This window comes from Borostomias antarcticus (assembly GCF_949987555.1).
Source record: "Borostomias antarcticus genome assembly, chromosome: 12".
Classification (NCBI taxonomy): domain Eukaryota; kingdom Metazoa; phylum Chordata; class Actinopteri; order Stomiiformes; family Stomiidae; genus Borostomias; species Borostomias antarcticus.
The window spans coordinates 7,463,857-7,489,770 of NC_140245.1; the positions used below are offsets into that span (position 1 = coordinate 7,463,857).

The 25,914-nt window shown below is 51.1% G+C and overlaps 1 protein-coding gene across 1 annotated transcript in view; it reads left to right on the forward strand.

Moving 5' to 3' along the window:
- Positions 1–4,610: 4,610 nt before the first annotated feature.
- Positions 4,611–25,914, forward strand: part of znf521 (zinc finger protein 521) — a gene marked incomplete at its 3' end in the record, with an annotated part of 49,903 nt that continues 28,599 nt past the window's right edge. The window contains exons 1-2 of the mRNA XM_084447440.1: positions 4,611–7,712; positions 8,119–8,203. Of these exons, the coding sequence (XP_084303566.1) occupies positions 4,626–7,712; positions 8,119–8,203 (3,172 nt within the window). The 5' untranslated portion in view covers positions 4,611–4,625. The remainder of the gene's footprint in view (positions 7,713–8,118; positions 8,204–25,914) is intronic.

The following is a 25,914-nucleotide window of genomic DNA, read 5'->3' on the forward strand; positions in this document are numbered from 1 at the left end:
ACGCACAGACAAATGTTGTGTCTGATTTGTTTCACTGCGCGATGGGGAAACAATGATTCTGTCACTTCCTACGGGCATTGCCAGCGTTGTGATCACAGACCTGACAGACGGGTCATTCCATTCCTCACATGCATAGATTTTGCAGGGAAGGGGGGGGGGGGGGGGGGTTCTGATTATAGTCAAGAGCCACTTAGGGATATTCTGATTATAGCCAGAGCTACTTTGGGCCATCTTAGCATCCCTGATTATCTTTATTACTGTATGCACAGGAACAATTTGGATTCATAAATGAATCAGTACTGACATGGCATTACCTGAGCTTGGCTTTAGTCAAGGTTAAACAAACAAATCATATCCTGAAGAAGGGGGAAAAAATCTGCATTAAAAACGTGTTGCTCATGTCTGAAGTCCAGCTCATGTCAAGCTCCAGGTCCTTAGGAGTGCTGACTACTGGGTGTTTGCAGGAGTTGTGGTGCCACCAGGTCTCTCTGAATGGCTTATTTGATCAGGGATATTTACTCAGAGAGAGATCTAAAAATGAACATTGAGGCGGTGGCACTCGGAGAGATTTGGACTGGCAAGCTCAGTGGGTGTGGGTGTGCGTGTGTGTGTTTGTGTGTGCGTGTGTGTGTGTGTGTGTGTGTGTGTGTGTGTGCGCGTGTGTGTGTGTGTGTGTGTGTGTGTGTGTAGGGAGGTGGGGTCGGGAGTGTGTGTGTGTGGGGGGGGTTGTTTTGGTTACATAATCTTATGATGTATAGTGTCAAAATATAACCAGACTCTGATTATAGCACAATCAAGGGAAATCAAGAGTTTTGTCGCAAACACTGAGTTGAGAAATGAAAGTTACTGTAATACACGTCCCTTTGGACTGGTCAGAGCCAACAAATAAGAACTACCCCCCCCCCCTCCTCCTCCTCTTCTTGAAATCCTGTAACATACCAAGCTTTTCTGGAATGCCCCGTCCTAACATGTGTCAAACTAATTTCCAGATGTCCCCTGTACACTGTGAGCCACAAACAAGTTGTTTTGTTCAATATACTGTTGTAGCTGCAGACATTTAAAAGAGACAGAGAGAGAGAAGGGTGGTGGGCTCCCGGAGAGGGACAGGCCCTAAGATGGAGGTCTTCCTCCCTGGATGTGACAGGCTGTTGGCTGGAGGAGGTTCAGGAAGGCCTTGGCAGGCCAACAAAGACAGCCCTTCAGCTGCAGGGTGTAGTTTTTCAGGCCCCAGCATCCCCTTTGGCACCGACACAGAGAGCGCTGGCGTGCACAGGCCCCCGGCCCGAGAGACGGGGGAAGTGAGGGCCCACTCTTTTATTTACTCAGGCTGCGGAGGCCCGGGCATTTCTTGTCTGGGTGAAGGAGGAAAAAAACAGGTCTATCTCTCTCTCTCTCTTTCCCTCTCTCCCTCTCTCTCTCTCTCTTTCCCTCTCTCCCTCTCTCTCTCTCTCTCTCTCTTTCCCTCTCTCCCTCTCTCTCTCTCTTTCCCTCTCTCCCTCTCCCTTTCTCTCCTCTCAGGTCTCCTGAGGCCACAACCGCTTTCATCTGCTGTTGTTCACACACTTGTCTCGACTGTGTGTGTGTGTGTGTGTGTGTGTGTGTGTGTGTGTGTGTGTGTGTGTGTGTGCGTGTGCGTGTGTGTGTCTGCGTTACCAGGAGTGCCATTATTTACAAAGAGACCTATGGCAATGAGGATCTGGGAAATAATATCATATCCAGTTCAGCGCACATAGGCCTACGGTTCATACAGTAAGAATAACCACGGCTTCTACTGTACCCGCCGCCCTGAGCTACTTCCCACGGCGCTTCCTGATTGGCACCGCCGCGCGGCGTCCGTTCGGAACGACGGTAATGCATTCCGTAAATAACCATACCGTACAGCGAAAGTGCCGTTGAGTGGCCATGATTAAAACACCGTCTGAGACCTTGTGTATGATTTACATTCCCCCAGCCCCTGGAACCTCTGCTCGCACATCCTCTGTCGACAGCGAGCTATTCGGGTACCTATTTAGACCATTAAGATGCTCACTGTAAACAACAATTGGGCACCGCGGAGCATGTTAATTCAATTAAGCATCTGCCAGTTCAAGTCAGACGACGGCCCACGCACACACGCAAGCACGCACCCTTACTATACGTGACTCACGGCTCCCCCTTGTCCCTCCGCAGATGTGGCCGTCCGTGGCTTACATATGCGTCAGATTGTAATAAAGACACAAAATAAATAATATAAATCAGAGGAACAAAGGACGAGGGGGGGGGGGCTGTCCTGACAGCCCGGCGGCATCTGGCGGCAAAAGACATCCTGATTTAAGACAGCAGTATCGGATTTAGCCTTGGCTTGTGTAAATATATGGTTGTTATATCTGTTTGTTTGTGTAGGGTATTGTTTCCAAGCCGATGTGTTTGACTGTAAGGCATAGGCTGGGGTCATTATTGTTTTTTTTTTGTTGCCCTGCCTTCTCGAGAGGCTGTGAGAGCCGGGGCAGATCCGCCCCCTCCGTGGCACACAGTCCCACTGACTCACCCATCCTCCCCCGAACCGGGGCGCGAGAGTCGGGAGGATACGAAACGCACGCGCGTACGCGAAGACGCGCGGGCGCACGCACGGTGAGCAACGTGGATGAGCCAGATAAGGGCTAGTAAATCAGGCGAGGTTGGACTCCTTGAGTGAGATGTGAGCAGAGTGGGCCGGCTGCCAGGGGTGGGAGGTTTCCGCGAGGGCCGGGGGCCGTGGAGGTGGGTCCTCAATGTGCCGCTTTCAGCAGTTTGGAGGGGCAGAGAGATGGCCTACGACCCCATCTGTTTCCTGAAGATAGGCTCCAATGGGGGCGAGGGACTCGGAGGGGGCATGTTATCCTGATGAAGGGCAGATCTCCCAGTAAAAACAACAGAGAGAGAAAGAGAGAGAGAGAGAGAGACTTGGATTTGTCAGTTGAAGGATAGCGTGGAGGCTGGATCCTGGAATGAGCTGAAATGCTTTTCCTTAGTCCGTCCCATAAATCTCGGCAGTTTCCTCTTGTTTTTCCCGTTCCAAGTTCTGGCCTTTTGACTCCCCCTTTTTTTTCTCTTTTTTTTTCCAAAGGGTTTGGAATTACGTTGTTTTATTTAAGTAAGGAAGTTGACAGCACTTAGGGTTCGGCGGGGGGAAGAAGTGGTCGGTAACCTCTTGAACCCATGGAAGCTGGAGCACTGCGTACAAGTGGAATGTCGGTAAATACTGTAACCGACTAGGACGAGGGAGGAGTTAATAGGAGCCATTGGCAGTTGTCTATTTTGCCCGTCGGCCATTCCCTGCACCTGCTTGTCCTTGGGTGAGGTAGCCGTCGACTGCCCCCCTCAACCCTCTGTCCTACCCCCTCCCTGCAGCTCCGCTCTGCCCTCTGCCATGGTCATCTGTCCAGCACTCTCCACCTTATGACTCACTTCAGGCTACACCGAGCCAGTATTCTCTGATATTATATCCATAGACATGTGCAGAAATTTAGGAAAGCCATTTTAGGTTTTAGCACCCCTAGAGGCTGGTTGTGTGAAACCTGCACATTGTAGCTTTAATTGTCAGCCTTTTGATTTGAGGGTCTTTGTTTTGTTCTTTTCTTCCCTCTCGTCACAGGGTCATTTTAAGGCATCTTATTTTTCATAAACTGTTCTTGTAATTGTTGCAGAAGAATTGAAATGTTCTAATTTACCCCATGTCGGGCATACATCTTGAAGTACCTCCATTGCCTTGTTTTGCTTTGAGTTTAAATGTGAGAGAGTGCATTTTGAGTCACAGTGGGCTAAGCTATTACATGGCCACATACAAGGTTAATTGTGATAAAATGCCTCTCCATTTTTCTCTTCCGCTAATTGTACTTGGAATAACAGATTTAAATGTAACTTTTCAGAGCACACCTGAGGAGAGGCATTGTTTCCAGAAAGCATAATGCAGTAGAAAAGAAATCCAAGTTGCAAAGAAATGTAAATTCATACTGTACGCAGTCACCTAATAATTACCTTAATGACTAATGCCACAGCTGCCCACCTTAACAATTTCAAAGACAAATGAGTTCATAATGCAATTTAACAACACACCTTCTCTCTGTCTCTCTCCCTCTCCCTTTCTTTGTTCCATTTTCACTCTTTCACCCCCCCTTCCGCTTTCCCTCCCCCTCTCTCTTCCTCTCATTCGCTCTGCCTCCGCAGATGGTGCCGACATCGAGGATGACCCTTCCTGCTCCTGGCCTGCGTCATCTCCCTCCAGCAAGGACCAGACTTCCCCGGGCCACTGTGAGGACTACGACTACGGTGAGGAGGAGGGCGTCCCCGGCCTGCCGTACCCGTGCCAGTTCTGCGACAAGTCCTTCAGCCGCCTGAGCTTCCTCAAGCGCCACGAGCAGAGCCACGGCGACAAACTGCCCTTCAGCTGTACCTTCTGCAGCCGCCTCTTCAAGCACAAGCGCAGCCGCGACCGTCACGTCAAGCTGCACACGGGCGACAAGAAGTACCACTGCGGCGAGTGCGACTCGGCCTTCTCGCGCAGCGACCACCTCAAGATCCACATGAAGACGCACGCCTCCAACAAGCCCCACAAGTGCCCCGTGTGCCGCCGGGGCTTCCTGTCCTCCAGCTCCCTGCACGGGCACATGCAGGTGCACGAGAGGGGCAAAGACGGCAGCGGCGCCGGCCTCTCCCGGGCGGAGGAGTGGAAGCTGAAGGAGACGCGCAAGTGCAGCCGCTGCGAGGAGGGCTTCGATGTCCCGGAGGAGCTGCGGCGCCACATCGCCGAGTGCCACCCCGAGTGCTCGCCGTCGGAGGACGGCGGCCTGGGCGGCGCCCTGCAGTGCATCTACTGCCACGAGCCCTTCGGCGACGAGGGCACCCTGCTGACCCACATCGACCAGGCCCACAGCCGCGACAGGAAAGGCCACTCCTGCGCCATCTGCTCCGAGCACTTCCTGTCCGTGGAGGACCTCTACGCCCACATGGACGTCCACCAGCTCCCCGAGTCCAGCAACCACAGCAACAGCCCATCCCTGCTGACCGTGGGCTACACCTCGGTGTCCAGCACCACCCCGGACTCCAACCTCTCCGTCGACAGCTCCACCATGGTGGAGGTGGCCCCGCCCGTGCCCAAGACCCGGGGGAGGAGGAAGAGGGCCGCCCAGCACGCCCCCGACGTGGGCGGCCGCTCCTCCAAGCAGCCCAAGGTCTCCTACAGCTGCGTCTACTGCAACAAGCAGGTGTTCTCCAGCCTGGCTGTGCTCCAGATCCACCTGAGGACCATGCACCTGGACAAGCCCGAGCAAGCCCACACCTGCCAGTTCTGCCTGGAGGTCCTGCCCTCCCTGTTCAACCTGAACGAGCACCTGAAGCAGGTGCACAATGCTGAGGACCACGCCGCCCTGCTAGCCAGCCTGCCGGACGCCCTCCTCCAGTGCAACTTCTGCCCAGAGGTGCTGGGCGACCTCAACGCCCTCCAGGAGCATATCCGCTGCTCGCACGGCTTCCCCAGCCCCGTGGCCAAGGAGAGCAATGCCTTCTTCTGCCCGCAGTGCTTCATGGGCTTCCTGACCGAGGCCACCCTGGAGGAGCACGTGCGCCAGACCCACTGCGACGGCGGCAGCCTGCGCTTTGACTCCCCGCTGGCCTTGACCCCCAAGGAGCCCATCGTGGAGGTGTACTCCTGCTCCTACTGCACCAACTCGCCCATCTTCAACAGCGTGCTGAAGCTGAACAAGCACGTCAAGGAGAACCACAAGAACATTCCCTTGGCGCTCAACTACGTGAACAACGGGAAGAAGTCGCTGAGGACCCTCAGTCCCTCCTCGCCCATCTCCGTCGACCTGCTCAAACAGGCGGGCTCCTCCTCGTCGCGCGCCGCCGAGTTTATCTGCAACCAGTGCGGGGCAAAGTACACCAGCTTGGACTTGTTCCAAACCCACCTGAAGACCCACCTGGACGGCCTGCAGCCGCAGCTCACGTGTCCACAGTGCAGCAAGGAGTTCCCCAACCAGGAGTCCCTGCTGAAGCATGTCACCGTCCACTTCACCATCACCTCCACCTACTACATCTGCGAGAGCTGCGACAAGCAGTTCACCTCGGTGGACGACCTGCAGAAGCACCTGCTGGACATGCACACCTTCGTCTTCTTCCGCTGCACGCTGTGCCAGGAGGTGTTCGACTCCAAGGTGTCCACCCAGCTCCACCTGGCCGTCAAGCACAGCAACGAGAAGAAGGTATACCGCTGCACCTCCTGCAACTGGGACTTCCGGCACGAGACGGACCTGCAGCTGCATGTAAAGCACAGCCATCTGGAGAACCAGGGCCGCGCCCACCGCTGCATCTTCTGCGGCGAGTCGTTCGGCACCGAGGTGGAGCTGCAGTGCCACATCACCACGCACAGCAAGAAGTACAACTGCCGCTTCTGCAGCAAGGCCTTCCACGCCATCGTCCTGCTGGAGAAGCACCTGCGGGAGAAGCACTGCGTGTTCGAGGGCAAGGCACAGAACTGCGGCGCCAACGGCTCCACCGCCGGCGGCGGGGCAGATGGCGCCACCAAGGACGACGCCGAGCTGCAGGGCCTCCTGACCAACAGCCACGGCCAGGGGGCAACGGCGGGAGGAGGAGGAGGAGGGGCCGTGGCCGAGTCGCATAACAGCCACGACGGGAGCGAGGAGGAGGTGGACACGGCGGACCCCATGTTCAGCTGCGACATCTGCGGCGCGTCGTACACCATGGACTCCCTCCTGACCAACCACCAGCTCCGGGACCACAACATCCGCCCGGGCGAGAGCGCCATGATGAAGCGGAAGGCCGATCTGATCAAGGGCAACCACAAGTGCAACGTCTGCTCGCGCACCTTCTTCTCCGAGCCCGGGCTGCGGGAGCACATGCAGACCCACCTGGGCCCCGTCAAGCACTACATGTGCCCCATCTGCGGAGAACGCTTCCCCTCGTTGCTCACCCTGACGGAGCACAAGGTCACCCACAGCAAGAGCCTGGACACCGGCAGCTGCCGCATCTGCAAGATGCCCCTGCAGAGCGAGGAGGACTTCCTGGAGCACTGCCAGATGCACCCCGACCTGAGGAACTCCCTGACGGGCTTCCGCTGTGTGGTGTGCATGCAGACCGTCACCTCCACCCTGGAGCTCAAGATCCACGGCACCTTCCACATGCAGAAGACCGGCACCATGTCCACCAACCACCCCATCGGACGGAGCACCGTGGCCTTGCACCACCAGATACACCACCACCACCACCACCAGCCCCAGAAGATCTTCAAGTGCGCCTCGTGCCTGAAGGAGTTCCGCTCCAAGCAGGACCTGGTGAAGCTGGACATCAACGGCCTGCCCTACGGCCTTTGCGCGGCCTGCGTCAGCGCCGCCGGCTCCAAGAGCTCCAGCCCGACCGTGAACGGAGGCAGGCAGCAGCAGGGCGGGGCCGCCACCCCGGCCTCCGCCGCCACCGCCTGGGCCCAGGGGGAGAGCCTCAGCCCCGGGGAGGGGAAAGGCAAAGCCGCCTTCTCCTCTTCCTCCTCCTCCTCCTCGTCCTCCTCCACCGCCGCCAAGACGCGCTGCACCAGCTGCAACGTGAAGTTCGAGTCGGAAGCGGAGCTTCAGAACCACGTCCAGACGGTACACCGGGAGCAGGGGGGGGACAGTAACAGCGGGCAGCTCAGGACCCCCCAGGTGTCCCCCATGCCCAGAGCCAGCCCCTCCCAGGCCGAGGAGGTAAGCCTGTTGAAAACATGGCGGATTCATGTGAATTTGAATGTATATCGGTACAGCACAGTACCTCAAGTGATGGTTGTCTAGCAACTTTGTTAATAATTTTCCAAAATTGTAAAGGTAGAGAGGTAGATATGTACTTTATTGATTCCTGAGGGGAAATTACTGAATTACTGATTAAAGGGAACTTATAGTTTCAGTATGTTTGAAATGATCTACCTTGAGGAGTGCTGAACTTTAAAGAGTTCCACTTGTCTATTTTTTTAATTTTCCTCTAAACAAACTAGGAAAAGAAACTAGGAAAGAAAGAAACTATGACATTCAGTTTGTTAAACTAGGAAAGAAAGAAACTATGACATTCAGCGTGGAGTCTAAAAACCTCTATCCTTTCTCCTGGTCCATCGATCAGAAGAAGACATACCAGTGCATCAAGTGTCAGATGGTCTTCTACAGTGAATGGGACATCCAAGTCCACGTGGCCAACCACATGCTAGGTAGGACCTGGCTCCGTTTGTCTTTGTCCGTGATGTTTACGGTCACACTGTAGGACACATTATCATATCACCTGTTCAACATAAAATATATGATAATATACAGTAACAAATGTGCAAATAATATTATATTAATTTAATTTGGTTTTGAGATCTAACCATACATGTTATGCTCTACTGAAATTGCATTTACTCTTCTATTGTGACATTGTAACACACTGTATTGTAAAATGGGAGGTGATTGCTTGTTTGCGATGCACAAGCATTGACACCGTGTGTAGTCAAACAATGTCAGATATCATATAATTCCTCAGTTTCTGTGCACAGAGCACATAGAAACAGATTTTCTCGAGAGTTTCTCGAGATCTTTATATAAAGAGCTACACCGTTAACCTATTCCAGGTTTTCAAGATGTCTTCACCCTTTCAGTTTAATTTTGTATGCAGGCAGAATAATTTGTGGAGAATACACAATTGGAAAGCGGGCCGTCTGTAGCCTGCAGTAAGCGTCTGAACCCTCCTTCTTTCATTCATTTATTCAGCTCGTTTGCCCACACTTTCATTACACAGCATTATCTGTTGTCTTCGGCGAGAGAGAGATTCATTGATCTGGAACCAAACCACCTCACTGTTCGTGAGGCTCTCCTAGACGCAGGTGAATTTAAAAACGGTGGGCAATTCTATCAGGACTGGTGGGCAATTCTATCAGGACCACACTGTTTGTGCATAAACAATCATAGGCATGTGATTTGTGATTTTGATGGCGTACGTGTGTGTGTGCGCGCTTGTATGTGTGTGTGTCAGTGAGAGAGAGAGAGAGAGAGAGAGAGAGAGGGAGGTGGGGAGTGTGTAGGTGTGTGTTTTGTATTCATCTTTTCGATCTGCTCTCTCTCCACTCTTCTGGGGGAGCCTTATACAGCACCATGCCAGCTTTAGTCCTTTTTCTCTGGAAGACGGGCACGCCGCACACTGGGAAGGGAGAAAACAAACCCCCCTACTGCTTATTTTATGTCTTTCAGCCACGCAGGCCTCTCCCATTCCGCCCAATAATGCTAGAATCCAGACAGCACAAGGATGGGTGATAAGGTTATTGCTGCATGTCTCATATCGTGTCTGTTGTCTGGCTGGAGTCTCAGTGATCATCGGGAGCAGCTGGTGATGTTGTTCCTGAGATGTTGAAATAAGTATAAAAGCAAGATTTGTCACGTGGAGCGTATTCCTTAAAGAGAGCCCAAGGCCTCCGAATCAAAAGGAACAAAGCGACATAAGGGATAAATACACGACGTGCTTCGACTCGTTACGACACCAGCATTGATCAGAGTTGACTGTGGACGGCTTATATATTCTTCCTCGTTCCTTCGTCTACAGCGGGGTTAAATTTGGACAGGGCTGTAATTACCGCAAAGCCAATTTGGGCCAGGAGAAGAAAAAAAAAGCTGGGGGGAAAAAAAGGTCCTCATTTGGAAAAAGCTCTAAATACCTTCTCTCCTGAAAAAGGGACACGTTCTCCTTTTAATGGCCATCTGCACAGGAGAGGGGAAGCAGGGGGCTGGGGTCATCTCCGCTCAGCTGTCAGTGTTATTAGCATAGGTAATGGTGCAGGCGCTGGATTCATAGGGGTGTTGTTTTCGGCCGTGCCCCTCTCTGTGGTGTCGGCTCACACTGATAACTCTATATATAGTGGCGTGGCGTGACATAACCGTAGCGCTGAGTGTATGGAACAACAGAACCTGAGCCGGTCTCGTCCCAGACAAGTCCACCTCAGCTGCCTTGGTAATACAATAGTCTCCGTAAGCCAAGTGCAACTCTGCCTCCCCCTCTCCTCTCTCTCTCTCTCTCTCTCTCTCTCTCTCTCTCTCTCTCTCTCTCTCTCTCTCTCTCTCTCTGAGTCCCACCGAAGAGCTTGTGGCCATCGTGCTTCTGTACCACTGCCAGCACATTTTGATGCATGGACATTGGGCTCCGACGGTGGCGGCCCCAGCTTCGACCGAAAGCACAGACCGTTACTTGAGACTTACTGTAGCATCATAATGGTGCTAAATGAGAAGGAGAGAGGTGGCCAAGGGTGGGTGTGTGGGGGGAGGGAGGGAGGGAGGGAGGGGGGGGGATGCTGCAGACCAGCCCAGGCCAAGCCCGTGGATGGCCCCGCGCGTTTTAAGATGGAGGCGGCAGCCTGCTAGGACCCAGATGGATCAGTCCACATTTGCTGTACAGCTGGTGACTGTGTTCGGGGAGCTGGTGTGATGCTCCTATGGAGAAAAAAAATGATATCGCCACCATCCAAGGAGCAATTTAATAGCAGGCCAGAAGACAGCTGGCCACTCTTTAGTTTAGAGTTTTTTTGGCATGGCACACACTTACAGAATTGAGGGTGTCCGATTTTTCTCCAGAGGCAGACAGATTTATGCAGCTTTCAGCTGCTGTGGTCATTATCGGATCCATTATTCGTGTCTCTCTTTGTGTGCGACGGTGATTGAGACGTTTTTTTGGCAGATATCATCTGCGCCCTTGAGACAGCGTGAGAGAAAGTGCCATAACGGACAGTCCGTTGTTTGACAAAGTTAGTATTTGTTTTGAACGCGTTCCTTGGAAGGTCTTTGGTTGTAAGCTAAGCCTGCGTGGTTTAAGCAGCAGGGCAGCGCCTCTCCCATGGCTTCACTTTGGCCCTGTGTTGAACTCTGACATTTGGAGCGTGGCGGGGGGCACGTTTGACCCATTTATCCTTCCCTTTCAAAAAGCCTTATGTGGAGTTGAGGAACCCTGAAACGTTGCAGACCATGGGCACTGTCTTAAAGGGTTTTAAAGGTGAAAAAGGTTCAGGCTCTTTCACAATATATCGGTTTTTTCCCCCTGACCCCGTTTGAATCAGGTCTATTTCACGCGGCTAAACAGCCAACGTCCTGAATGATCATAAAACAGAAAACAAACCCGGCGCATTGCTGAAAGTGTTTTTTTTTGGGGGGGTCACCTCTACTGTGTTCTTTTTTTTTTTGGGGGGGGGGGGGGGGTGGTGACAGCTGAGCCTCAAGCCAAGTCAGGGAGGAGCCTTCTCTCTCACAGAGAGGAGCCAGTGGCCCGGTCAGCCCGGGGGGGGGGGGGGGGGGGCGTGGGGGGTTCGGGGGCGGAGAGGGAAAGGCACATTTGCTGTACAGCTGGCCGCTCTGTGTGAAGCAGGCACTGTGGGCCGTTACAGGGCCGGGGAGGAGGGAGCGCGAGGCCTCCAGCCCTCCTCCGGTTTCTCCTCCCCTCTGTTTATCTCTCCCTGCCTCCTCCATTCCTCCCGCTAACCACCAGACCTAGTAGCAAACCTGCACTCTGTCAGGCTTCTAGTATTGAATGAGCAGAGGAGTGTAGCAGTATTTGTAGCTAAAAGGCTTGTTTGGTGGCTTTTTTTAAGGGTTACAAATAATCCCTGCCATGTATCCTCTTTTTGGGGGGGGCTGATTACACGGTCACTCTCACTTTCCCTTCTACACTGGTGACCACACACTCACTGCTTGATTAAAGACAGTTCTTTTGATGGCGTGTAAAGAAAGGTTGCTGTTCTCTGTCACAATTTCCTGTTTCCCGCCTAGAAATCCAGTTGAGATCGTCCCTTGCTTGCCAGTAAACCGCGTCATTCCAGCCGATGTAACTTATTCTTACAGCGTCTACACATGTAATTCGTTAACAAACAAAGCGAATTCTCCCTATTACTCCAACTCCCAGGGGGCTGCTGGGTGCGAGTCAGAACGCAGAGCAGGAAGCGGATCAATCGAACGAGATAAAGACGGGCGCCGGCTCTCCGTGCAGCCACTGGAAACAAAGGAAGCCGTGCGTATTGTATACCGAGTGTGAATTCCGCCTGCTCTTTTATTAATTGGTGATGAATGACGCCTCTCCGTTCGTTAGCGCAGTCACCTCCCGCGCAGCCGAGTGTGCCGCTGCTAATATGCAATTACGCACACCTTCCTCCTCGTTACATTTACCTCCGCTTGACTAATGCGCCGTCCATGAGGAGAATGGGAAGCAGGTTAAGCCGCGGAGGAGGCTATCTTTAGATTCACACTTTCAGTTTTCAAAAGTGGCACCTACCCGAAGCTACCCATGTGTGGTATTCAGAAGAAGAAGAAACTGCAGAGAAGGCCATCTTTGTGTTTCGCAATTTGTAAAGCAACGCCTACCCGAAGCTACCTTTTGTGTGGTGTTCAGAAAGAAAATGAAAGCTGGATGGTGTTCAGAAAGAAAAAGAAAGTTGGATGGTGTTCAGAAAGAAAAAGAAAGCTGGAGTTGGACTCGGGTGCCGCAGTTGAACTTTGGGCATTGCGGGTTTTAGCTTTTCTTGTTTATTTTGCCGTTCTGAGGCAAAGGTAATTGACATCACCGGGGGGATGTTCTGTTGCCAGGCCAGACCAGATCGGCCTGATGCGCTTCTTATCTATTGATTTCCTTGACATTTCCCCTCACCTCTCAGACTGGGCCGACATCAGAGAAAATATGTGATGCTCCCTGCTTCATATGCCTTGTTCGCTTGAGCTTGGAGCCAAGCGTGTCGGCACTGCAATGCGATTGGTAGGCTGATGTCACCATGGTGATTATTCAGCGAATCGCTCTCCAGGGACATTCCTCTTGACCTCTGTTATGAACGTACAATGGTCTGACTTTTTTTTTTTTTTTTTTTTTTATGCAGAATTGTTTTACCGTTGTTACCAGATGCCTACCTGCAGGGTTTGGACGGTCAGATCTGAACCATTCAACCACGTAGCACCACTCAGTTAGCAGTGCCGACCCGGATGGGGCTGCGCTCTTCCTGTGCTTCTGGCTATGTTTTATTGATATACAGAAGGGATGTCTCCTTTAGAGTGTTAATGCCAACCCTTGTTCTGAAGTGCCCCATAAATACTGGATGATCAGAATTACCCTCTCGCTACTTGGGCTCCCCGGGGGCCTGCGGGAGTCACGGAGGGCAGAGGAGCATGCGCACACCTGGCCCGCAAAGGTCCGAGGGGGTTGCTTAGCAGGGAGACGGGGAGGGGGGGGGCGTAAGGGAACAGTGCAAACAGACAGCTCTGCCTCGGTAAAGGTCAGAGCTGCAACCCACACCTCTGAAATCCCCAACCGGGCCCTCGCGGGACCCCGGACTCCAGGCGTGCCTGGAGATGCGCCCGGCGAGGGGGAGGGTTACACCAGCGACCACGGCGTACTTCAGAGCTCCACGCGGCTTATAGAGCCCGTCGCCTCCGACGGCACGATATCTCCGTCCGATGTAACTTTGGCTTAGAACAATCCTCGCGTAGTTGGTATTCACTGCGCTATGCTGCGCAGTGGCAGAGGTCGGATTCGGCGCCACAAGCACTCGGCGGTCAATAATAGCTGTTGGCTAACGCAGTGAAATATAAAATCCCCCCAAAAGTTTTACCCGCCCCTTTATGGAGCGCAGTTGTGGGGGTTTTTGTGTTTCTTTTCCGAAGTGCTGTGTAACGATTGACTGTTCTCATCAAACCTGGATGTGTGAGCGGCAGACAGGGGAAGAGAGGGGAATGTGGCGGAGAGCGAGGGGGGCGTTGGGGGGGTGGGGGGGCGTTGAAAGGCCCCCCAGCGTCAAAGCCTTAATAATCATGTGAGCGGCGCTGGACTTCATTACCCTCCTGTTCGGCAGGCGGAGTGCCAGCCTGGCTGGCTGGCTGGCGGTGGCAAGGTCAGCGGCGGAGGAAAAACCAGTTACTGTGTTACTCGGGAGTGGAGCGGAGAGGAGAGGAGAGGAGAGGGGCGGCCATCTGTCAGCTCGGGCCTGCCATACCCGCAGAGCAAATGGACACGGGCGTCCAGAGGAGAGGGCCACAGACACCCATCGCGCTAAACCCACAGAGCATAACACTGAGGCCCGGCCAAAGAGATGGACCTTGGTACCGCTTTAGAGAGGGAGAGACGGAGAGAGGGAGGGAGAGAGAATGAGAGAGCGAGGGAGGGAGAACGAGAGACAGTGGTGTAGATGCGGCTAACTCTGCGAGATTTTTGGCAATGAGTGTTGTGTGTTTATGTGTTTGTTTTTTAGTGTGAATACACTGTTGGGCTCTTGCTGTTATGGGTCCAGATGGCAAACCATTTTGACTAAAACTTGATAGAGTCTGATGTTTAATTAGGCTATAGATACAGCATTCATCATGTTTTAGGCTTAGCGTTTACAACTACCTCTATCTTTTTGTAGCCACTTCACGGGGAAAAAAATTATGTTCGGTACATTTTCATCTTAAAAGTTGCCCCGTGAGCAGCAGCTCGCATCCTGTACACCCTCACCCCCGCGCCCCTGTCACGTTTCCCATAGCAATTTTCTCAACATCGGGGAAAAAAAACGACAACAAATTGGGACAATGGCATCGACACCGCTTTTCACTGCTGTTCAGAGAGCTGTGACCCACCCCCCCTCTTCCTCTCAGCCGGGGCGGAGTTGCTGTTTCACCTTGCTAGCCGTGTGTTTGGTCTGTGTAGGGGGCGTCTGTGCAGTGCCGCGACCCTCTCGCTGAAGACCTTTACGATGCCCTCTGGCCACGGCGGAGAAACCCTGTGGAATGTTCCAGAGCTCTCTAATAGGTTTCAGGTGCTGCGGGCCACCGGCCAGTCCCACCCCCCCACCACCACCACTACCCCTACCTACCCCACTCCCTGTCTCGTGTGATAGCTCGATCTCCCTGCTACCTCCCCGGTCAGAGCGCTGCCATTTCTCCTCTTAAAGACGACGAGCGCGGCCGCGGCGCCGACAGCCGTCATTTATAGTACATTAGAAAGCTCCGGCTGAAACAGAACAGGCTTGTAGGGTTTGACCTCAACGTCAAAGTTTCTGTCCTTAAGGACTTTAGTGCAGAGAAGTTCGGCCTAGTGTGCCAACTCCCGTTGTTTTTCCTCGTCGAGAGGATTTGTCTTCAGATAGTTGTTTACGTCTTGTACTCGCAGCGAGAAATATGACTGACAGACGGAAAACTGGGCATTCTGTTCTGTCAAGTACAGTCGTTCCCCCATGTTTGACTGCGAACATTTCGATCTCTCCGTACAATATAGATCAGAGAACGTGTATGCTCTCCCTCAGCCCTCAACAGACCAGGCTGACATGATTCCCTTCACCCGGTGTATGAAGGAAGGCTGATCTGAAGCTCTCTCTCTCTCTCTCTCTCTCCCTCTCTCTCTCTTTCTTTCTCTCTCTCTGCACCATTCCCCCACTCTTCTGCTCAGAAAGTTGATGCATGTTTTCCCTGTGTAGCGCGCCCGTGTAGACCCCCCGGCTCGATCGTCAACGCGCTCCGGAAAACAGGGAGAGATGGTCCTGAGCGATTCTCCGCCCTCATTAATGGAAATCAAACAGGAACTCCCTGGATGAAAGCTTTATTAGTTATTAAGCATTAATGAACGATATCGGCGCTAATATGGACGTTGAGGTGGAATTGTCGGAGTGGCACAGATTTAGTTGGTATTACTACTCCCTGGGTTTAATTGGGGCCCATCGTGTTCTGTTGAGATAATGTGTGTACTGCATGCATCGTGGCTCTCCACGTTATGCATTAACTCCACAACAGTGGGTGCTCATGGATATAGGGGTTGTGATGCCGCTTAATCTGTGATTAAATTCTGTATAAGATTCAGGATTTTGCTTCATAATCTTATAATAAATGGATTTTTCATATTTTGTAATTATCGACTGTTATACAATGGGTGGTTCCGACCTTGCCATCTGATTCGTTAAGAGCCGTTGTATATGCATGACATACCATGGGTAAAGCCTGTTTACACTTTATTGGAATTATTACTGCGCCATATGCTAGCTTTCTATCCTTGAGTGATGCACTAGTTTCTTTGGTCTCTGCCTTATTGGCGGTATTATTGGCGATACTCACCTTCTCATGAGTTATTGCTTCATCAATTAACCCTCATTCACCCAACATTGAACAAGTAATTAACACTGCTTTTATGTTAAACACACAGGTGCACTGGCAGATATAGAACACAGTAATTAGTGGTAGAATGTTCTCTTTTTAGTTCTGTGCTAGTGGTCCATAGCAGCCGTCACAGTTCACCGTGAACACGAGGTGGACATGTCCCCTTTGTCTTTCAATGTCCCTCGGCCGCCTGGAGACACCAACCTTAAGCGACTCTCTCTCTGATTAATCTTTAACGTTTATAATTACTAATTAAGTTAGTAAGAGACTTTTAATGTAGTCCTCCTTCAATGGGGAGCAGAGAGGACAACAGATCATTAGCTTCAATAATGAACGTGGATGAGACAGATAATGGCACAGTGACAGTTATATTAAATGAGGCGGAGGGTTTATGGGAAATACTGTGCAGACATCGTGCTCCGTGGAACGGGAGCAGAGAGGCCGAGTGGGGCCGTTTTTTAGCAATACGAATAAAGTTTGCTTTGATTTGAATGCCAATAGATGCATACTGATAAACACCATGGAATTTAGTACAGTTGCTTTGGATAGAAGATGCGTCATTATAGCCAGTAAATGTACAGTACCATACTATCTGCTTTCAGACATTTATGAAATATGTCTAAAATTATATGTGGTTTATTTTGTTCAATATATGTCAGGTATTTGATAGATTCCATGTAATTTGACTTTGTCTGATCCTAATGGGCTGTGTGTATCTCATAATCACATTAGAGCACTGGTGTTTCGCTCCCATTATCATGCTAACTGTAAGTTACTGCCCATTAAAAGAGTCATTTTATCTCTGTTTTTTATCTTAACGACGGTGCTACCCTGGCACATTCCGCGAGCCTGCCCACTCTGGGAAAGGTGCTTATGCCATAATGATTATTATCATTAAGAAGATATTAATGTGTTCGGTGTTTGCGACCCAGCTGCTCATCATGGCCTGAGATCCCCGTCGGTCCAGGGAGGGAGGGGGTGGGGGGGGCATGCCAAAGCACGCACGGTGCACAGGGACCCCCGTCCACCTGCCCAGGGGCTGCGGGGTCACGAGAGGTCGCGCCTGCAAGGCCGACCTCCGCCAGAACGGCCTGTGTCTGCGAAATGTGTTGGGGATGTTGATAGGGGGGCAAATGTGTTGGGGATGTTGATAGGGGGGCAAATGTGCGTAAACACAAAAATAGGAATAGAAAAATAGGTTGTAAGAAATGGAATGAATTCCAGATTATTAAAGCTCAACCCAGATATTAAACATCTCCCTCTGTTACAGTATTGGCATACATATTAATTATATCTGTGTTATTCTGAAATGAGGGGGAAATGTATGTTTTCCCTGTAGAGACTCATCCCACATTCCCACATAATTATACTGTGAATTTCCATTTCGCCATTATTCCAGGCTGCTCCCGACACTGGAGCAGAAGCACTGCATTTTTTTGGGGAGGGGAAATTAGATTCCGCCCAAATTTGTGCAAATTATTTGTTTAATTTCCCCAATAGTTTTAATCAGACAAATACCGACAATGCTGCATTACCATATGATAACTTTACCATCTTAACACGGAATCAGTGTGTGTGCTTTGTTGTATAAGCGAGGGAGAACAGTGGAGGAATTATGTCGTGTGACACTGCGACCGAGTCGTGACGCCGGGCCACGGCGGCCAGAGGACCGGTCCGGTAAGAGCGAGCAGCGCCTGGGTCCGTTGTCACACAGACAGCGCGGTGCTGCAAGGCCGCCTGGCTCACTCGGCTCCGCCCCCCCCCCCCCCCTCCGTTTCAAATTGCTGCTTCATTAGGACTTGGAAGAGAATCCCGTGGTTACATTTAATCAAACGAATCGCTATGGCAGACCCACACAATCAATCACAATCCCTCACCAATATGTTCCGTTCTGTAACTACCATGCCGCCTTGGAGAAAAGTCAATTACAGTCTCCTCTTCTGCCGATCGCTGTGGTATTCTAACAGTTTGTGTTAGTTGTGGTGTTATGCATACATGCACAGTTTGCAACTAGTTTAATCAGGGGTTCCAGTATCAGGATGGCTGTACTTCCTGTATGATACAGAACAGTATATTCACTCTGGTCGGTAGGAGGAGTATCAGGCAGCCATATTGAGAATCACAAGACAGAGCTGTGATAATAACATGAACTATTACTGATTTTTCTAAATGCGCTTGTGACTCTCAGTATGGCTGCAGTCGATTATTCTGCTTATAGTTCATAGTGTTCTATGTTCATGTGGATCTGTTCATAGTCAAATCAACAGCGCTTTTTCGTTTGTTTTGCTGGATGTCTGGTTGCGCTCATCTAGCACCCACACACGTGTGCACACATTAAGGCGCACACACACGGGCGCACACACACGCACAAACACCTGATGTCTCTGTCAGATTTGCACACACAAACACACACACACACACAAACAAACACAAACACTCTCTCTCTCTCTCAAACACGCGCGCGCGCGGTAGCTAGCTAGGTTGGTGAGGGCCGTGGCTGCTGCTCCTGCCACGGGTCCCAGAGTGGCTCCCCGGGCTCGGCTGCCAGTTGTTTGCCAGCGTCTCCGGGTGGAATTCATTCAAATTAAAGCAGCGGAATGAGGCCTGGGTCCCAGAATGCCTGGTCCCTCTCCTTCATCAGCATTCCGCCGATGAGAGTAATTAAAGCAGAAATTAATTCTGCTGTAAGCAGAGGAGCCACAGAATAACTGATATTAGAGGCTGGATGATGAATGCTTGGCATCAAGGGGGGTCTCCGGGGAGGAGAGGGGGGAATTCACAGATCTCTTTTTTTCCGGCTGTCTTCTCCCCATTCGTTCTTTCCCCTCCTTTTCTCGTTCTGGTTTTCTCCTCCGTCTCTCCGTTTGTCTCTCTCTACATTACCCTGTCTTCTTCTTCTTCTTCCTCTTCTTCTTCTTCTTCTTTTTTTTAAATAAATCCCTCCCCTCTTGTCTTTTCACCCCATTTCTCTTCCTTTGTGTTCCCTCGCTTTTTCCATCCTCTCCCCGTTCCAGACGTCTCTTTTCATCCAGCGTTTTGTCACGACAAGCCTCAGTGTGCTGGAGACGCTTCCACACAATGCAAATAGGCGGGGCCGAAGAACACCCAAGTCTTCATCAGACAGCCAGTCTGTGGTCTGATTCCGCTTATTCTCCTGGCGTCGGAACGCGGCGTTGGAACTCATCATCGTCATGTGTCACGTTTCATATTCGCCAATAGGTGCTAGAAACGCTAGTTACAGCCGACGTGCTGCCATTATGGAAGATAGGTGGAACTGGAGACTGAAGCAGTGACCACGGCTCTATTTATCAATTTATTATCTATTATCTATCTATTATCAATTGATTATCTATTGATATACTATATTGAGGAATGTGTTCTGTTTGTCGTCCTCTTACTCAGATTTGCTACCATATTTTGTTACAGTTCAACACCAGATAATAATCTGTTTCATACAAAGGTAGACAGACTATATTTGTATTGAGGAGAAAAGCCTTGTGCTCTTGAAATATTGTATTCTTCCCAAGGCGTTGTTAAATATTGAACTTCAATGCCTTCCAGATGATGTGATATTATCGCCAGTATGATTCAATGATCCCCCACGTCCCTTGACACATTATTTTTGGAATAGCACATATTTAGCAAGAGCAGTCACAAGGCTGAAAGACAAACATCCCAACTCCTGAAACAGAGAGAGGGATTGGTTAAGGTTGTCAGGGCGACCGTTTTCCCCCCACTTTGAATCAAATGAAAATTGTACAAAGGTTAGCTCCAGCGGGGTTTATGATAATGTTATATACCATGCTGCCATGGAATTTGCCAATGCATGTCTTTGCACGGCCTGACACAGAGGGAGGAGTGAATGGTAATGATTTTGACCCCTGACCCCTCTCTCTCATTCTGTCCTATGGGTATTCTGCTCGGAAGAGATCATAAACAATAGATATTTGTTTTGTGATACGATGTACGGCTACTAGCACCAGATTGGTCTATATTTGGATGTTAGAATACCATGACCCGTAGTGACTGTCTTCCCCGCTTTTAATTGGTTCGTTCAAGAATTTGGGAGTGAATGTAAATTAGAGGGAAGCTCAACTTGAGAGTTACTGACCGCCATTAAGAATTTAAGGGCCAGCTAGGCGGCAGCGGAAAGTCAGAGTGAAAGATTAGAATCCATAAGGGGGCCAAATGCAGAGGAGATGAGAACGCGGGCCCCCTGAGACTTAGTCTGAACCCACACACAGAGAGAGAGAGAGGGGGGGGGGGGGGCGCTGGGGTGAGGGGGGGCGGAATGGCGGCGAAGGGGGACTGGAATGAAGCCATCACCGACACTGGCCGCTGCTGATTAGTCTTAAAGGGGCGGCTGCCCTGTTTTCTGTTAATGTCGTCATTTGTCTCTTTTTCAAAGTAAGAATAGCTTCACGTTTGCTGGTGAAAAAGCTCTGGCTCAAAATACCTCCAGCGTGTTTTTTCGCTCGGCTGGTTATTTGCTGTTGCTCTCTCTCTCTCCCTCTCTCTCTCTCCCATCCCATCCTTCCGTATGAAGAGATTGATGATATGAAGCATGAAGTTCATGCAGAAAAAGTAATGATAAAGGCATTTCCAATGAATTATTTAGTGATTCTGTGTTTTTTATAGTTCTGGGGTTTCCAGTACCTACGGTATGTACCTTACTAAAAGCTTAGTACTTAAAGGGATGTTTTTAGAGTCCATGTCACAGTATCTTTGTTACAGCCAATATTTACCACAGCCTACTGCTGTTTTTATCATCAGGGTACAGTAATGTTGATAACTACTGTATCAGTGGTAGCGTAGTCAAGTTGTTTGTTGATTCTCTTCCTGATGCAGACCAATAAAAGAACACTCAAAAGGAAAGCTTGGTGTAACGATGACCTTAAATGCAATGACACTCTTTCCCATAACATTGTCCTGTCCAATAGTCCAGAGCTCCCCTAAGAGGCTTTACAGCAAGTCATAGAGGAATAGAATGAGAGAGAGGGAGAGAAATCGATGACTTTCTTCTCTCCACTGTCTCTGCCCTGGCTGAATTACTGAAACAAGATGCTGCACTTAGACAAGTCTTTGGAGAGACGGCAGGAGAGAGAGAGAGAGATAAACACTTTTAGGGACATGGGTGCCATTTATACCAGGACTCATATCCTTACAAAAAGCCACTAAAAGCGGTGAATGATCCTCTTCCTGTCCCTGGATGGGAGGTGGTTAGCCCGGCATGGAAACAAAACAAACACTCAGGTTTGAGGTCAGCCCAAGATCATTAAAATTAACATCTTCTCCACCAGTCCAAGACATGTATTCGGGTACAGTACTGGGATGAGACAGGGATGCCCACTTAGGCCATTCCTCTTCGGCGAAATAACTCTACTGGCTCAGCTGTTGTCAGTATTTGATCTGATAGACCTATAATGTGGTTTCTAACGTTTAGTCCGTCTGACTGGAAAAGAGAAACCAAGCACAGCAGACACTGAATGAAGTTACTTCACGAATAAAAATGCCATTTACTCAATCAATCAATCAATCAATCAAAGCTTTATTTGTATAGCACATTTCATACCCAGAGGCAACACAATGCGCTTTACAGAGAAGGGAGGTGGGCATACGACCCACCTCTACATATTCCAGTATTTACTGTATGTCACAACTGTATGTCACATCCGTTTGTTTTTTTTTGTTGCACGTATCATTCACAACAGTATGAATTTACCCCAGCACCACTGCATTCTCCCTAGATGGCACCAGTTAACATCTGTGATAATGCATGCCCGTGTTTACATTGTCATGATACCTGGCCACCTGTCTTCAGGGCGACGCCATGATCCGGCCGCTGTAAAATGGCTGTTGTTTAGCGTCCACGCCGGCTTTTATTGTCTCAACTGTGAAGATGAAAATGAATCCGGCTCGTTTGGTAGACAGAACGTGGTGCTTAAGGGACCCAATCCCTGTAAGTGCCATTAAGTGGAAATTGCCGTTCACATATTCCAGTGGTTTGATTAATTACTCTCTCTCATGTGCTTCCGTAAAGGCCCAATGAAATATGGCAAGCAAATTGCATTGTGTTCCTGTATCCTGTTATGTAAAAGCAGTTTAATTATTGACACATGTTTTGCCACCTGGCAGAGGGAGAATCGTTGGACATGAATAGAATTCTACAATGCATACATAATATGGGCTGGTAGAGCAGCTACGCTGGAGAGCTGAAGTCTGCCACTGTCTGTGGCATAACCTGTCTTTGCCTTTCCTGTCGGAGTAAAGAGAAAAAATGAATTTGTCATACACCTCTGAGTGTTGTATTTTGATGAGAGGGTTGCATTTTTGACCCTGTTTGACGGCGCCCAGCGGGAGTGCCTTTTGACAGGTGCAGTCTGATAAATATGTAGTTGGGGAGATATTTTGAGGGCTTTGCAAACTCCTGGGGGGTTTAATAGATCATCTGAGGCTTTGTGTGATATCTTAAGGTCGTTTTTTTGATCACAGTACAGACAGTTAGTCATTCAGATGCTACTTTGACTGTGTGTGTCGGGGTCCAACGAGCAAATCCTTGCGTTTTCACCCAACTGTCACTCTCTAAACCCGCACATTCCAGCTCAGGGGATTTTAGGTTCTCTTTTGAGTCATTTATTTCCAAGGCGGTATTTTGCAAGGACAGCGCCCCCTACTGCAATAACAGTACCACTCTCACCCTGCCCCATTTTGAAAAGTGCAAACATGCAAAGTCAGCCATGCAAGTCAGGGTGAGTGCAAACAGAGGCATCCCGGTTCACATTACATATCATGTATATTACGATTACTTTGCAATTTGCTAATAGCGTGGTACTGAAAGTGTCAACCCTAAAAATAAAAGGCAACCCTAACCCCTAACCTCTCATGTAGTATAACTATATTATACGCTCTAGATTCCATGCTTTATTTATCTTTATTCTAGTTTCTGATTCTGTATTCTATAGTGTGTGTGTGTGTGTGTGTGTGTGTGTGTGTGTGTGTGTGTGTGTGTGTGTGTGTGTGTGTGCGTGTGTGTGTGCGTGCGTGTGTGCGCGCATGTGTGGGCGTCTTACTCCATAAACCCCTCCTACTGTCATATGAGCCCCCTGTTGTCTCCCGGCTCTCGGTGAACAGCAGGCTTCTGATGCTCGGTCCCACCTCGCTCCTGTTTGCCCGAAACGATTGGATCTGGCCCTGTGCTCTCTCTACCTGATCTAGTTGACTGGGCTGTGTAAGTTAGGTAGGCAGTCCCAGCCCCCACCCCCCACTCCTCCCTCCCAATATGCACTTGGACCCAGACTCCGCTGCACCTTTTGTGTTCCACAGGGAGAGGAGGGACAGATGGAGGAATTTGATTAACCAGCAGTGGAGGACCAAATGTTCAATTGGATACAGAACCAGTTGGAGGGAGAGATGGAGGGAGGGAGGGGAGGATGGGATGGGATAGGATGAGGGGCGAGGGGGTAGAGAGGGGGTGGGGGATCTAAAATGGCTGGTTGTGTGCGCCGGCCAACACTTTCCAGAGGGGAGCCGAAACAGGCACTGAGGTGTAGTAATGCAGGAGCCCCTTTCCAAGTACCAGCTGGGCCTTTTAGGAGCCTCGATCCCCACAGCAGACACTCGGCAGCCTCCGAGCAGCTTGACTTTACCATATGTGGAACTTTATTTTTATTTTTTTACTGCTCCACCTGGTTTCCCCCCGGGACCTGTGCCGCTGGGACGCCGGAGGCAGGTGAATTGCTCTTAATGCAAGGCACTGAATCACCGGGCCAACAACACGGGGAGGGCGCCCGGGGAGAAGGGGGGTTGGGGGGGGGATGGATCCGCGGAAAAGACCGGCGCGGAACCAGCGCGACCTTGGAGCCGGCGCGCCGGCGTCCGGTACAGCCAGGAACGGCGTGGGTGGGGTGGGGGAGGGGGCACGATGTGTCATTGTGCCTCCGCTCTGCGCGCTGGCACTTTAATAGGACCCACATAATGTGCACTGTATTTTTATTTATTTAACAGTGTGTATCGTTTTCAAAGTGCTTTTTAAAAATGGAACTTAATCCATTTGTAAACCGGCTGCATCTTTCACTAGCTCCATTTAGCGGTCCCTTCTACACCGGCGGTCGATGTGGAGCTCTTTTCTCTCAGTCTGTGTCTCTCTCTCTGTCTGTCTGCCTCAGGGTACCTCCCAGTTCGGGGCGTTCCATCACGTAGTAGTATTTCAGTGAAACGCTATTTGTTCCGGCAATTTAGAAGATATAATGAACTATCTGTTGTTATGTTATGGTGATGTATTGGCATGCTGTCTATGTATGGAGTTTGTTAACATGAGGAACACTGTCTGGGTGATGAAAATGATTTTTCGGGCTATGATGGCTCGCGAATTCTGGGCCATCAGGACAGGTAGGTCAGCGGAGGAGGGTTTGAGGCAGACCAGCAGGGGTACGGCCACTCTCCGCGGCCGCACCTGTCTCTCGGAGGGAGTGGCGCCAAGCCAAAAGGTCAGGGGTCACGCGGGGGGCCGGGGGGGCGGTGGGGGGAGGTCAAGGTCAAAGGTTTATCACTCTCCGAGGGGTACTGGGGCCATCACTCAGACCACTGTCTGGCTTCTCTTCCCCACACTTTTTTTTTTTTTCCTAATCCTTCCAAATGGCGGCAGGCGAGAAGTCCTGACAGCAGCAGCAGCAGTGAGAGAAACACACTGTGGGGGTGTGGAGCTCCAAAGCCATCAGCTGGAGATTTCACTTTGAAAAGCTGCCTTTTTTCCTCCCTGCCCTTTCCACCAATCAGAAATCCGCCAGAGCCCGGGCCCCCAGAGCCGCCGACCCTTGACCCCTGCCAGTGGTGGTGGGTTTGTTTTGTTTGGGATTTTTTCTTACAGACGAGGGGGGGGGGGGGGAGCGGGGGGGCTGCTTTTGACAGGTCAGGCAGCAGGACTTGGATGAGGTTTTTAGCAGAAACAGCCAGCCGGGCGATGGTGGATTTCACAGCCCAAGAAAACAAGACAAGCTAGCTAGCTAGCTACCCCCACCACCACCACGGCAATCTCCCCTTCCCCTGGCCTGTTTGACTGTTCAAGCTCCAGTGTTACACCCAGTTTACTGCAAAAAAACAGAGGCTGGTCCGTCACACTCCCCCCACATTGAGACATGTGGAAAACGGCCCATTTCGCCGGGAAAAGTGGGGGCATTCATGCAAAGTCGATTCCATCAGCATACAGACATTCCTTGATACCCCTGTTTGCGCAGCTGTGCCCCCTGATTAAATTACCCTGACCCTCTCCTAACACCCCTCGACTCCCCTCTCCGCCCCCCCCCCCCCCCCTCCCACCCCCTCCGAGCAGCCAGGAGGCTCAACGTAGGGGTTCCCGCTCTCCGGGGAGATAGGGGCGGGGGCCCGGGCAATAGGGGGCGCGTAACCCACAGCTCCCCCTACTGGCAGCCGTAATTGGGGCGAGGCCGCGGAGCCTCCGCGGGTCAGAGGATGGGCCTGTCACGTGAGGGGCGCGGGGGTGGGGGGGAGTGGGCGTAGGAGGAGGAGGAGGAGGAGGCGCGTCCCCGGAGATGCGGGCGCTAACCGTCACGGCGCGGCGCGAGCTCTGACAGGCCGCGGGGAGCGGAGGGGGGGTGGGTGGGGGGGGGGGCGCCGCCGGATCGGGCCTGTCAGCTGTTCCTGTGGTGCGGAGCGATCGAGGAGCCCTCCGCTGGGACCGCATTACTGGAGGCTTTTCTTCTCTGCCTTCGTTTTATTTTTTGGGTGGGGAGGGCAGGGCTGAGAGTGTGTGTGTGTGTGTGTGTGTGTGTGTGTGTGTGTGTGTGTGTGT